We start from the raw sequence: 13,558 nt of genomic DNA on the forward strand, positions 1-13,558 counted from the left end.
TATAGATATACATATACTTAATATGTACATACATTCACATATAATTAATATACACAAATACATAAAACATTAATTATATATTTAAATGTTCACAGGTGTTCTGTATGTGTGCACCACAGTACACGTATGAAGGTCAGAGGACAATTTTGGGTGGTCAGGTCTCTCCTTCCACTGTCGCTTTGGAGGACCAAACTCCAGTCTCCAGGCTCCTGAATCTAACCCCTTTACCTACTGAGCCATCTCTCCGGCTCCTTCTGTCATATGTCTCATAGTTTGTATAATCTAGAAGATTTAATTACTTTTTAAAAAAATCATCATTTCTTCTGAGCAGTGGTGGAGCACGCCTTTAATTCCAGCACTTGGGAGGCAGAGGCAAGAGAATCTCGGTTTGTTTGAGGCCAGTCTGGACTACAAAGTAAGTTCTAGGACAGCCGCAGCTACACAGAGAAGCCCTGTCTTAAAAAAAAAAAATCATCGCTTCTGCTTTTTTTTTTTTTATTATTATTATTCCTTATGAAAATTTACTTTTAGGTACTTGGGATTCTCCAAAGTGTGCAGAAGACATCTTATAAGGGATGGATATTTTGACCCATCTGATCTGTTTTAAAGACCAGAGATGTTGGCTGTGGGCATTGTTCACTTGGAACATTAAGGGATATAGTTTAAGGCCCTGATCACCCACTTTCCTAAGCTAGCACACAGAGATATTTTTAAGAGCTGGTATTCTGCAACTGTCCCACCTCGCTACTACAAAAGAAAACCGGAGTTACCTTTAAGGGTTTCCTCTTAGCAACTTATTCCTTAATGAGTGATATAGAAATGATCTGAGACACTACGTGGCATTAAGGCAATGCAAAGAAACTCGCCCCTAAGTCATATTTTATATAACTGCAAAGAAAAACAAAAACACGACAGACAAAACCAAACACCTGTTGAATCTTGTGTTCTAACCTCAAAGCTGGACCTCTTACAACCCTGAACCAAAGGCTGGTCCTCAAGTGGATTTCACTATTGATTTTCTTAGGGGGGAAAAAACTGCCTCCTGGGTCAGGGGTTTGCACAGCATACAACCTTGGAGGAAAGGGACAAACCAATCAGATGCCTGGCTTTGAGCTCACACTCTCCACAGCCAGCCTGGAGCTGTGGTCAGCTTCCCACTGGAAGCAGGACACAAGGCTTGCTTTCTATCTCGACCTGCATGCTGCCGGAGCCTGCGTGTACTTTTACTTTCTGAGGAGAAACTGTGTCGTTTGAGTTCCTTCCAGGGTTACGTGTTCCAGCCAACAACGAGAAGGCTTAAAGAACCAACAGGAGCTACTACCCAGAAATGTCAGTCAAAGTTCCAAAATTTGATCAATAAAAGTTGCTCATCTACTGCCAACTGATCGCTAGCCAGTAGGGCCACAAGCTCTGGAGGTTATGGGGCACCTGTACTGTTCAGCATTAATTTTACTTGTTTGAGCAGTCTTCAGAAAGTATATAGATATTTATAAAAAGCAGCCTACTATTTTTACCCACCTCTGTTTTTTTTTTTTTTTTTAAGCAAAATCAAACTAATTCACTTAATATCCTAAAGGCAAGGTCTGTGTCAACAGTGTGGGTTCCTATGAGCAGTTGGCTAGCAGGCAGCACACTGCGGCTCCCCCGAGATGTTCACCAAGATGCGTCTAAAAGATTCAGAACATTCTGGCTGTGAATTTAGGAGGGAGCCAATTTTTCAATTTCCACTTCTATCATTCATGAAAGAAATTTGCAAGGCAAATTAACAGCGGAAGCAAAAAAGACAACACAGGACGGTGAGCTGAATGCCGGTCAAGAACTCCAAAAGTGGCCTGTGTACCTGGTTCACGCCTTCTTCAGCAATTACCCAGGCTGTGTCCTGAGAACGCAGGCACAGGCTTAGCTTAGCATGCGTCAGCAGCATGTGTTTTCCCCCTCCTACTGTAACTAGTCGATCCACTTTGGTAAGTTCTGACTTGGGCTCACAATCTCTATCTCTGTCCAGCAGCCACTTACAGCCTCCCTGCACTTTCCCTTTTCTTTTGTCTCATCAGCCTGTGAAAATGAAGCGTGCTGCCAAACACCAAGTGGAGAAGTGTGAGATATGCTTTAAATTGCAAGCCGTAGCATATTTGGGAAGTTAAGGTTTCTTTTCTTTTCTTTCCCTTCTCAAGCTTTCAGCAGATCAAATCCTCCTTCCGAGTCAAGCCTTCCTCTATGCAGATCTGAAACCTGCCGGGAAGGGGAAGGAGATCAGAGAGGAAGGCTGCGCAGAATGGCAGGATTTCCCTTTCATTTGAGAGCCACTCCAGGTGAGCCGTCCAGGGAGGACAAGGCACTCCGGGATAGACTTCAATGTCAAGGTTATTTCTTCCGAGAAGCACCAAGGCTACATACATCTTCTTATAACATAATGACAGATAATGTGACTGAGGTCAGCAGTTTCTCCTTTCTGTTAGTAGAAGGCGGCACTAAACTGATGCAGCTTGGATTCGAGTGACCCTATATTCAGCAAGAGGTCAGATACAAAGACAACACACATATATGATGCAAGCATGCATGCACGAGCATACATGCACACATGCACACACATGCACCAGCTCTTAAAAGTCAGGCTAAATTCTGTGCTTGTCAGTTCTACCACCAAGGAGCCAAGAGGAAACAGCATCATCTTCAGCAGACTAGGCTTTCTGAGAACCATCCTCCTTCCATCTTTTCTGCACAGGCTGAACTGTGGAGCGCCTCCCCATGCAGCAGCTCTCACATTGCCCTAGCCATAGTCCATGGCATGCCACATGTCAGACTTTTTGGCTTGTTGCAAAAATCCTCACTGGTTAAGAAAAAATAGAACCCTCAAGATGAAATCCCCTAAAACTTCACATCAGCTATCAATTTAGGCCTAATGAACCTCCACTCCTTACCCTAAATGCCACATTTTAAAAACACTAGTGTTATGGCTAGAGAGGCAGCTCACTGGTAAAGGACCTCCAGCATGAGCAGGTGAGTTCAGGTCTCAGCCCCCACATGGGCGAACAAGACACAGAGGTCTGCCTATGCAGTCCTCATCTGGGGAGGAGGAGACAAGCAGATCCCTGTAGCTGAGGGGCAAGTCACAGAGTGGAATCCGTGGGTTCAAATCCAGCAAGAAATGGTTTCTCAGAAAGTAAGGTGGAAGGCTGGTGTCACCCTTGATTGCAGAGGTAAGCGGGCTTCTGTGAGTCTGAGGCCAACCTGGTCTACATAGCAAGTTCCAGACCAACCAAGGCTATAAAGTGTCTCAAAAGAAAAAAGAAAAAAAAAAAAAAAAGTGAAGCTGTACTAAATAACACACTCAATGTGTACAACACACACACAAATGGAAAAACAAATCCAGTTGATTTTTAATCATAAATGGTATTCGCCTCTCTACAACACTGTCACTGGACAGTGTCTTTGTACGTATTTTTAAAACTTCAAACTAAAGCTGCACTGTGGATACTTCTCTTCCCAATATTACACTGCCATTTTGCCAATGAACTTGAGGCCTGATAAATTCAACAGGACTCCTAGTATTTTCAAGGCTGTGAGAGGCTCCAAGAGGGAGGCCAAAGAATGGACAGGCATTTGAATCACTGAGTGACAGGCTGGGCCAGCTCCCTGTATACATTAATAAATTAGAATTTTAATTGTGTCTCTGTCTGCAGGAGATGCCCTGGTACTTTAATATGTACCAACAATTGGCTATGTTATGGAATCTGCAATGTGGCCTCCACGGCTGACCCCTGGAACACAATTCCCAGACTGACTACGGAAACTGTTCAGTTTGATCCTTTCAACTTATTTGAATCCTGACAAATAAGCTCACAGCTGAAAGGTCAACACAGTCATATTTCATCCTCCTGAGCTGTTCTTAAGACATCTGCACAACAAAGCCCTTCTTACAACACCTGACGCCCGCCCTCCACAGCACCGCACCTCATTAAAACTGTCTCCCGTACCCGCACCCACTCAGCGGTAAGAGGGGGCGGGTTGCTGGTAGTTTACCACAGCTGTCTTCAGGAGAGTCTGTAAACAGTTCACACCGATGCTCAACTTGCCCAATCACCTGTCTCTATATGGTTGGACTTTTCTTGTAAAAGGGACAGTTCTCCTGGCATAGTAGGAGAACTAGAATTGGCTGACTAAAGACAGGATGACGTGTGCAGGATGGTTTGGAAGTTGGTAACAGTTTATCCTAATCAGGGAGAAGTCAACACACTGCGTCACAAGTGACATCACACATAGAAGACATGTAACCCACTGTGCTTCTGCCCATCAAAGATTGTTACAAAATTTCCAGTGAGAAACCCATCCTTAGCCTCTGGGAGTGGGGTGGGGAAGGGACACCTAAAACCTATCTCCTCACTTGAACGTGGGCACCAATACCCCGACTTGAGCTTCCTTGAAATTTCTACTGCAATTTTCTACTCCAAGACCCAAATTCAAATTAGACTTTATGGACTCACTCCTCCTTTTACTCTATTAACCCCTTGGCCCTCAACATACGTGACGTGAGAAGTTGTTGAAAGAATCTTCTTTTTGTTATTGTTTCATAAAAATTGTTCCCCGTTTTCAATTACTGATTCAGAAACATTCTGCAAACACAGGCTGAATGAGGGCATGTGTTCGATTATACTCCTTACTTGGTATAATATCAGAAGCATCATATCCTCCTGGGGCCAAGGAGAAGCTCTTGGCACTGCAGAGATCTGGAGCTGCTAAGCACCGCTCCTTTCTGGAGGGAGGACTGAACACTGTGGAATGGTCCAAAGCCTGAGATGTCAAGGAATGTCCCTGCACCCTTGCCCCTTAGAATAAAGAACTTGTACAAACTGTGGGGAAGTCAATTAATCTGGCACTATGGAAAGCATGATAAAGGGGCCGCCAAAAGTATAAAGAGCCTAAAAATAAACCTAACAAACAGAATCATGGCATACTTTAGCTAGACAGCTCCTATCTATCTGCAGCAAATGAAATCAACTGTGGTGGTCTGACTGGGCAATGTCCCCCACAGTCTCGGGCATTGGAACACTTGGTGACCAGTTGGTGGTGCTGTTTGTAGAGGTTTATGTGGTTCAGCCTTACGGAGGAATTCTATCACTGGGGTCTGGCTTAGAGATTGAAAGCCTTGTGCCATTCCAGAACACTCTCTTTGCTTCATGCTCAGGGTTGAAGATGTAAGTTCAGACATGTGCCAAGCCTGACACATGCTGCCATGCCTCTCAGCCTCAATGGACTCTTCTCTTTCTGGAATGGAAATCCCAAATAAATCTACTCATTGTGAAGTTACCTTCGTCATGGTGTTTTCTTTTCACAGCACCAGAAAATAAGCAACATGCTGGCATACTGAGAAGATACTCAAACACTCGTGTTTGCTATGCTACTATTCATGATGGCTAAGGCATGGTACTGGCCTACATGCCTATCACCAGAGAAGTGGATTAACAACAATGGAGTCCTTTCATTCACAGAGAACAGCTTCCTGTCATGTGCGGCAAAATGGTTGGAAACAGAGGCCATATCGGTAAGTGAAACTAGCTAGACCCAGAGAAGCAAGTATTGTCTGCTCTTCTGCTCTTTCCCATTTGTGGAAACTAAAAAGAGTCAATCTGAAGGAGCTGGGAGTGGGGGATGGTGAAGACAGGTGGATGAGTGTTATCAGTGCTGCTTTATACATGCAGGAGGCCCCCAGCATGTTGAATTATGACTTAAATCCCTCCAAATATTAAAAGTCTTGATATTAAAAAAAAAAAACAAAAAACCAAACCCAACAACAACAACAACAACGAACTTTTGGTCAAAGAGAGAGGTTTTCCTCATGATGTCATAATCAGCTCAGAAACCAAGAACACACATTTGCATAATGTTTCCTTAGATGGTTTGCAATGGTCATGAAAATGCACCTCTGCAAGGCTTCTCAGCCATGGAAAAAGGGCATGACAATAATTTTTTTTTTTTTTTTTTAAAAAGATTTGCTACCTGAAGAGCTGGTTGCTTGTCATTCCTCTTGGGAGACTTTAATCCACTAACTTGCTGTTGCTGCTGCTGCTGCTGCTGCTGCTGCTGCTGTTGCTGCTGCTGCTGTTGCTGCTGCTGCTGCTGCTGCTGTTGTTGCTGCTGCTGTTGTTGTTGTTGCTGCTGCTGCTGCTGCTGCTGCTGGTGAAGGAGGAGCTGCCTTGCCACCTGCAGGGCCTACAAGAAAAAAAAAATGAAGGGAAAGGCTTAGTTATCACATAGGTCTAGGGACTTCCTCACAAAGAGGATCTCAGGAAAGAAAAAAAAAAACCTTCAGGGATGGCCCTCAATTTCTCACTTCCAAGCAAAGATACTGGCAAACAAATCTTCCTGCCAGTCTACAGAGAAAACTTTACAGAATGTGCTTCCATTTCCTTTGCTTTGGTGAAATTACCCATGACTCCTTAGACACAGTATCATATGTAGCTAAATGTGACATGACATCTGTAAGGATGAGTGGCTGGGGCTTTGTGGACAGATGTTAGAGTGTGGTCATGGCGGATGAGGGAAATTTAAGGCTCAAGGGATAAGGAAGGGCTCTTCTTGGAGAAACCTTGTCCTACTGGATTCCTCTTGGGGAAACTTAGAAAGCCAAGTTTCACGTTTTCACCACACCTGCATCCCAATAAAGGGAAAGAGCAAGACAGCGGAGCACAGGAAAACGAGTCACGATAGACACAGCTATTCCCACAGAAAGCTTGGAGCAGAGGGAAGTATATCGGGAATGGTCTCCCTGGAAGACAGAAGAGGAAAGCCCACGGGCTGGGATATCTCAGCTGAGAGAGGGCTTGCCTAGCATGCACAAAGCCCTGGGTCCAATTTCTAGTACCAAATGAAGCAGGCATGGTGGCACAGGCTGTAATCCTTGCACTTAGGAGGGAGGAGCTGCAGGGTCAAAAGTTCAAGGTCATCTTCAGCTGTGTATGTGTATGTGTGTGTGTGCGTGTGACATTGGTTATACATGGATGTTCTTCCCAATATTAAAATTTTTGGCTACGGAATATACGAAGTATCTCAGAAATTCAATGTCATCCTCAGAGGTTGAGAGTCCAGCCTGAGCTACCTTATATAGACTGGCAGACAGAGATAAAGTAAAAGGAGAGCTTAGCAGAAAAGAGGTGACCTGCAGTCATCTCAAACCTCTCACTATGAACCCAAGAGCCAAGCTGCTTAGTCTAAATGACTCAAGCTTTTTGAAATGGGGAGGCTTTCTTTGAAGACAGTAGTTTGTGGAAGTGGTATGAATTGGCAGTAAGACAAAACAAATACAGGAAGACCTCCAAAGGGTGAACATATGACTGGGTAGCACCCCCTCCCCTTTTTGAAGCTCAAGTGAAGAGAGACGTATCAGCAACACAGATATGGCCAGTATTAAGATACTTCCATAAAACTAAGTAAGAATAACAGAGACTACCACACCTACGTGAAGATGAGAGCAGGATAGGCCATAGGAAACTGAAGCGTGCAAGTACTATGCCAGAAAAATCACATTAAAAAGTTATATTACTTGGGTCTACTTAAGTGAGAAGAGGATATGCATTTAAGATCCAGAAAGGATGGTCACAAAGTGATATACTTACATAAAAGGAAAATCCTTGCACATCATATAAAATATCTAAAGATCAAATATGCGTGGATGTGCACACGCACATGTGTGTGCTACGTATGCAATGGTACCTGGAGGCCAGAGAAGATGTCAGTTCCCTTGGAGATGGAGTTTCATGAGACTGTGAGCTGGATGAGGTAGGTAGTGTGAACTGAACTAGGGATTTCCTGGAATAGCAGACAGCGCTCTTAATCACTAGACCATCTCTTTAGTCCCCCAGGTAGACATATTTAAATAAATATTGACATATCTAATATTTACATAAATGTGGCCACTTAGATTAGGTGCGCCTCCAGGAAGAGGTAACACGGACGTGATCAATGCCTCAAACAAAATCTGATAGTTTGCGCGTAGAACGTGACCACAGTACACTGTCGCGGTATTGCCTTCGTCAGGGACGAACAGCTGGGTCACGTGGATATTGAGGTGCACATATACGAAAATACAGTGACAATACTGAGTGCGGGATGGGTCAAGGCCAGGGCATCCAGGTACTATACTCATGGAAACAGGGAAATGAGAAATAATGGAGGGATTCCTGCACTCGAGCAGAAACCTAGAAAAGGTGGACTTGCTTATAGGACAAGCTCACTCAAAAGAGCTCCTAAGGGACTATGGCCACAGGAACTTTTGGGATGATTCTTATGACCGAGCAGGGCCTCAGTGGCGAAGAGGTACGGAGGAGCACAAACAGAAGCACCGAACGGCAGGAGACAAAGGAGCAACCCTGTCCTCAGAGGCGGAACATGCCTCGTGCTGCCGCCTGACAACATCTACCCTCTTCCAGGTTGTCCACCTGCTACTGAATTCGCCCCAAGAGCCCTGCATACACAGCGCCCAGGCTCCTTTGCCTGGAAAGAGAGAGACACGTTTGAGAGAGCCTGCTTGGAAGGAAGGCTGTCTGAGAGGGGCAGCTGGAAGGCAGGATGCCTGGGAGAGTTGCCTGAGACTCCAGCCTGCTGGCTTGGTGGAGGATTCACCGTCGCTGGACTCTGGGTTTCCTTGTCTCCTTGGAGACGCTCGGTACATGCGTAGGCAGAAAAGTGGGCAGAGTGAAGATTTCATTTATATCATATAAGAAAAATAGTCCCCTGTGCAAGGTGCCTACAGGAGCAAATGCCTCCTCTACTATTCACGTTGCCTTAGCTCCGCACAGAGCGCCTAGGCTTTTCATACAGGACCGAAAGTTCTTCTACACCGGCGGCCTCACCATCAGATTCTCCAGAGGAAAGGCTAATCCCGAAAGGAGGCTCCAGCTGTGAGGGGGAAACAGAGTAGGGCTGCAGCAGACAGTGAGCAGAGAAATATGGGGAAAATGAGGAAGGCTGCCTACATGCAGTACTAAGGCAAAGAAAGCCACGACTGCAGATTTCCTTGGGTTCGCCAGGCTTTTGGCTTTTCTTGTTGTTTTGTTTTTATTTTTGAGACAGGCTTTTTCCGTGGAGCCTTGGCTGTCCCAGACTTGCTCTGTAGGCCAAGCTGACCTTGAACTCACGGCAATCCAAAAGCCTCTGCCTCCCTGAGTGCTGGGATTAAAGGCGTGCCGCACCACTACAGGTTTGGCTTTTGACTTTTAAAAAACGGCATTCGCTAAAACCAACATAAGCGATTCCTCATCTCAGCCAAAGGGAAGGCATTGAGTGTCTAAGAAAAAGCATTCGCGCGCACACCATGATTCTCACAAGCACACCCCTGTATGTCAGCAGCAGGCAGGGGAGAGCAGGCCAATGTTCCCTTTGCAACCAATCTATACAGTCCATATAGCCTATACACTGTATATACACTATACGCTCATTAGACATTCAGAGTAAACTGTAGGATTCCTTAGGCTTACTCTGATGACAGTTTCATGCGGGGAACAAAGCCATTTATTTAGTTGCTGTCTTTAAAAGTTACTTTTCTTCTCCTTCTTCTTCTTCTTCTTCTTCTTCTTCTTCTTCTTCTTCTTCTTCTTCTTCTTCTCCTTCTTCTTCTTCATTATTATTATTGGTGTGTGTATGATGGACGTGGGTACCCCTTTGTAGATGTCAGAGGACATTTTGAAGTCAGTTCTCTCCTTCTACTTATATGTGTGTTCCAGGGGTTGAACTGGACTCTCCAGGCCTGTGTAGCAAGGGCTCTTACACACTGGACCATTTTGCCAACCCAGTGATGTCTTTTTGAGACTCAACATGGGGTATAGGGACTTATCTTCTCATATGATGAACTCTAGGTTCCCCACATAATTCACATGGAGCCTCCTTGGAAGGGAAGATAAAAACACAGAGAAAGGCGGTAGGAATGTATACGTCTAACAAAGGAAATATCGTTCAGTCTTCTCAAAACGGAAAGGTACAAGATGGAGCTGTACAAAATGGCTCTTGGGGTTCAGTCCGAAAGTGAATAAAAACAAAAGAATTTCAAGTATCTCAGATGGCGAGAACACTAGTGCAGAGAATAAATCATTTGAGTGAAAAACTGTTTCAAGAATTCCATGATAATGATCTTGCCTTGTGAATATACTAGCAAAGGTGAATGGGTTGGGGGGGGGATATCACTTTCCAAAAATAAACTAAAAACCAACATGGGCCTCAACAAGAATTTTAAGGCCTAATTGATCTGAATGTGCAATATGCTTTGAAATCAGCCACTAAGGGCCGTTTCCGAAAATTCCATATCACTTAAATCTCTGCAATTTAGAGTTTAAGTTGTCACACAAAAGAGATCGAAAAGCTTTAATGCTTAAGATTTTTTATTCCATTAGATGTGACAGTATACACCTGCAATCCTAGGACCAGAAGGTGAAGAGAGGGGAATCAGGAGTTCAAGTTCATCTTCAGCTTGTATGTGCATGGCTGACCTGAGGAAGATTTGCAAAGACTGCTCCACAGCCTTGTGTTCAGGATGCTTCCCAAATACAAGCACTGGAGAGCCACTTTGACCTACAATGTGTATCAACGCACATTAGCATCCTTGAACTCAGGTTCCAATACTTCAGCCCAGGATGTGACTTTATTCTGGTACCACAAGGAATGAGAAAGGACAGAGCTTACTCTCCTACCAGTGTCTCAATGACAACTAAAGAGAAGATTTTCATGTGCTGTTGGAATATTAGACCTGCTGAAAATAAAGAAAAACTAAGTATGTGGATGTATGTTTGTGTACATATTAGAGAGGGATAAGAGGACAGGAGGATGAAGAAGAAGAAGAAAGAACAAGAGAGGGAGGAAGAGGAAGAGATGAAAAGGTGAGAGCATTTATGTGCAAGGACATGAATAAATCAAAGAACTTCTCTTTTACAGCACACAGCGCCCCTGGCTCATGTTCCAGGCCAAGCGCTAATGTAAATAACTTAAAAGGCCCAATCCCATCTCTGGAGACCTTTTACTCTTGGTGGCTCTTCCTGAGCTGGGTTGAATCAACACTTCCTTTATAAAAGATGTGACAATTGCCTGGCACTGGATGACTCTGTGCTGTATTTGAGCGCTGAGCTCAGGTTACAATAAAGGCTCAGCTGGAGGGTGTCACCCAGCAGAAGCAGTTGATAAAGCCAGCACTTAGAAACAGCCCTGTGAACTTATAGAAACGGGAGTGCACATGTGCAAACCCTTCACCCAGACAGACTGCCCAGGTGCCCCTTTGCTTTGACTCTCCTCTAAGGCCCTATCTGCAAAAAGGATCAGAGACACTAAGGTCTGGGGCCATCTCTGAGTGTCTACACAGAGCCTGCAAACTAAACTATGGGATGGGTTGCTACTTTGCCAGGCTGCATTTCCATAGTAACCAGGAGCCTGGGCATTTGCAATATGTCTTCATTCCCTGGATTCAAGATGGTTTCCATTCTCAACAATGTCTTCACTTTCTAAGTAAATGAGTGCCATCTGCTTCTTACAAATGATGTTTTACTTGAGCATGTTTACCACGTTGGAGCTGTTTGTGTCGCGGGTTCATAGCAGGTGCTTAGAGAGGGGCTAGGTAATCCTATGTTTAGCATGTTTATCAAGGTAGCCAGTACTCAAAAAACATGTTTACCACTTTTAAAGAAATACTAACATGTTTACATAAAACATAGTTCTTGCAAGCACACACACATACGTACAGCAAGCTGGAAGGAGGAAAAGAAACCTTCAGAGGAGATTTTGCATAGCACACTTAGTGATGGGTCTCAGATGGGACTGACACATGGAGGTCCTCCAAAATAAGTTAATAATTAGATAGATAGATAGATAGATAGATAGATAGATAGATAGATAGATAGTAGATAGATATGTGAAAAGCTTTGAGTCACAGGCATACACACTATATAGCCTGTAGCACAAATTTGGTCCATCCCTGTTCTGACTTCATAAAATAGGTAGACATTTTATTTATTTAAATGGGTAGAGGAAAGCCAAAGGATGAATATATTGCCAGATGTGATCATGATGCTGAATTCAAATTTTAGTATTTATTAACTTCCTAGTGTTTATTAACTTCACTTTATGGGAGGGGAGTTAGCAACCCCTGTCTAGCATGTGTGAGGCAAACATAGGACCTCCAAAACCAACCACCCAACCACCCAACCAACCAACCAAACAAACAAACAAACAAACAAACAAACAACAAAAAAACTAGTACCTGACGGGCCAGGGAGTGACTCCAGCCATCTACTATCTACACTGCGAAGTTTTCCTTTTTATAGCTTTAACAATAGGTCAGAGTTGTTCACCTTTCCTCTCATTTCTCTCTGGACTCTCCGTACCCCTGAAACAGAGAGCCTGCTTCTCAGATAATTTCATGAGCTACTGAACAGCCACTGTGCACACAGGGGTGGGTGGCTCAGGGATTCAGAACACTGGCTACTCTGCCAGTGGGGCAGGGTGTGAATCCAGCACTCACATAGTAGTCTACAATCACTCGGAACTCCAGTTCCAGGGGATTCCATGCCTTTCCATCTTTATGGGCACCAAGCACAATATGTCACATATACATATAGGGGGGCAAATAATCACGTACATTTGAAAAAAGCATGTGACATCTAGAAGGAAAGGCATCTTGCATGCACTGCACCTCTGTCTGGCCCTCTATTCACATGCGGTCCCGCTAGCCAGCCTTTTCCACCTGCTCCTCGTACTGCTGGGGTTAGGCACAGTCAGCAAGTGCCCCACTAAAGACGAGTGTCCATCAGGTGTCACAGCTGGACAGTGTTCTGCAGACAGCCTGTTAGGAAAGCCATCTCTCCATCTCCTCTGCATCCTTCCACAGCAAAGAACAGAAGGCACAACAACGGCTTACGGAGTCTACAGGGTCAACAGCAGTCTGAAGCAACAAACTCTCCAAACAGGTTTGGTTTTTTGTTTTGTTTTCTTTTGTGTATGTTTGTGTGTGTGTGTGTGTGGGGGGGGGGTTATGGTGTATTTGTAGTTTGTGTGTGTGTGTGAACACATCTGTGTTTGCTTATGTGTACATATATTGGTAGAGGCCATGGATTTACTTAAAATGTCTTCCTCAATTGTCATCCACTTATTTTTAAAACAGGGTTTCTCACTGAAGTTCATGGACCCAGGAATTGCTTCCCCAGGACAACACCCACAGCTTGCCCAGCACTTAGGTGATTGTTAGGGGACAGAACTCAGGTCCCTCATGTTCTACTGTCAAGCACAATACTGACTGAATCATCTGACCAGCTCCTCGAAACTGGTTATTTTTGACACTGTATTACAAATGGAGCCTTTGGCTATCCCTGAACAATGGAAAAGCCAGGCCAGTATTCTAGTGACTAGAAATACTGGACGTCCAAGAAAACCTGACAATGCAGGTGACTGTGTAAGTCTTAGGCTCATGGAATATGAAAGTCTCTCAACAACCATGAGCTCTTGTTACTGATGCCCCAAAGTAAACAAAATGCCCTCTCCACAAGGCTGGGTGGCTAAGAGCCATGTATGAGAGAGTCTCTCAGGA

At 44.3% G+C, this 13,558-nt stretch overlaps 1 protein-coding gene across 10 annotated transcripts in view; it reads right to left on the reverse strand.

Moving 5' to 3' along the window:
• Nucleotides 1-13,558, reverse strand: part of Foxp1 (forkhead box P1) — a 587,261-nt gene that overhangs the window by 140,006 nt on the left and 433,697 nt on the right. For all 10 annotated transcript variants that reach the window (XM_021636219.2, XM_060383854.1, XM_060383852.1 and 7 more), the window contains one exon: nt 5,998-6,210. In XM_021636219.2, coding sequence (XP_021491894.1) covers nt 5,998-6,210 — 213 coding nt within the window. The remainder of the gene's footprint in view (nt 1-5,997; nt 6,211-13,558) is intronic.

The sequence above is a fragment of the Meriones unguiculatus genome, chromosome 5 (assembly GCF_030254825.1).
Source record: "Meriones unguiculatus strain TT.TT164.6M chromosome 5, Bangor_MerUng_6.1, whole genome shotgun sequence".
NCBI lineage: Eukaryota > Metazoa > Chordata > Mammalia > Rodentia > Muridae > Meriones > Meriones unguiculatus.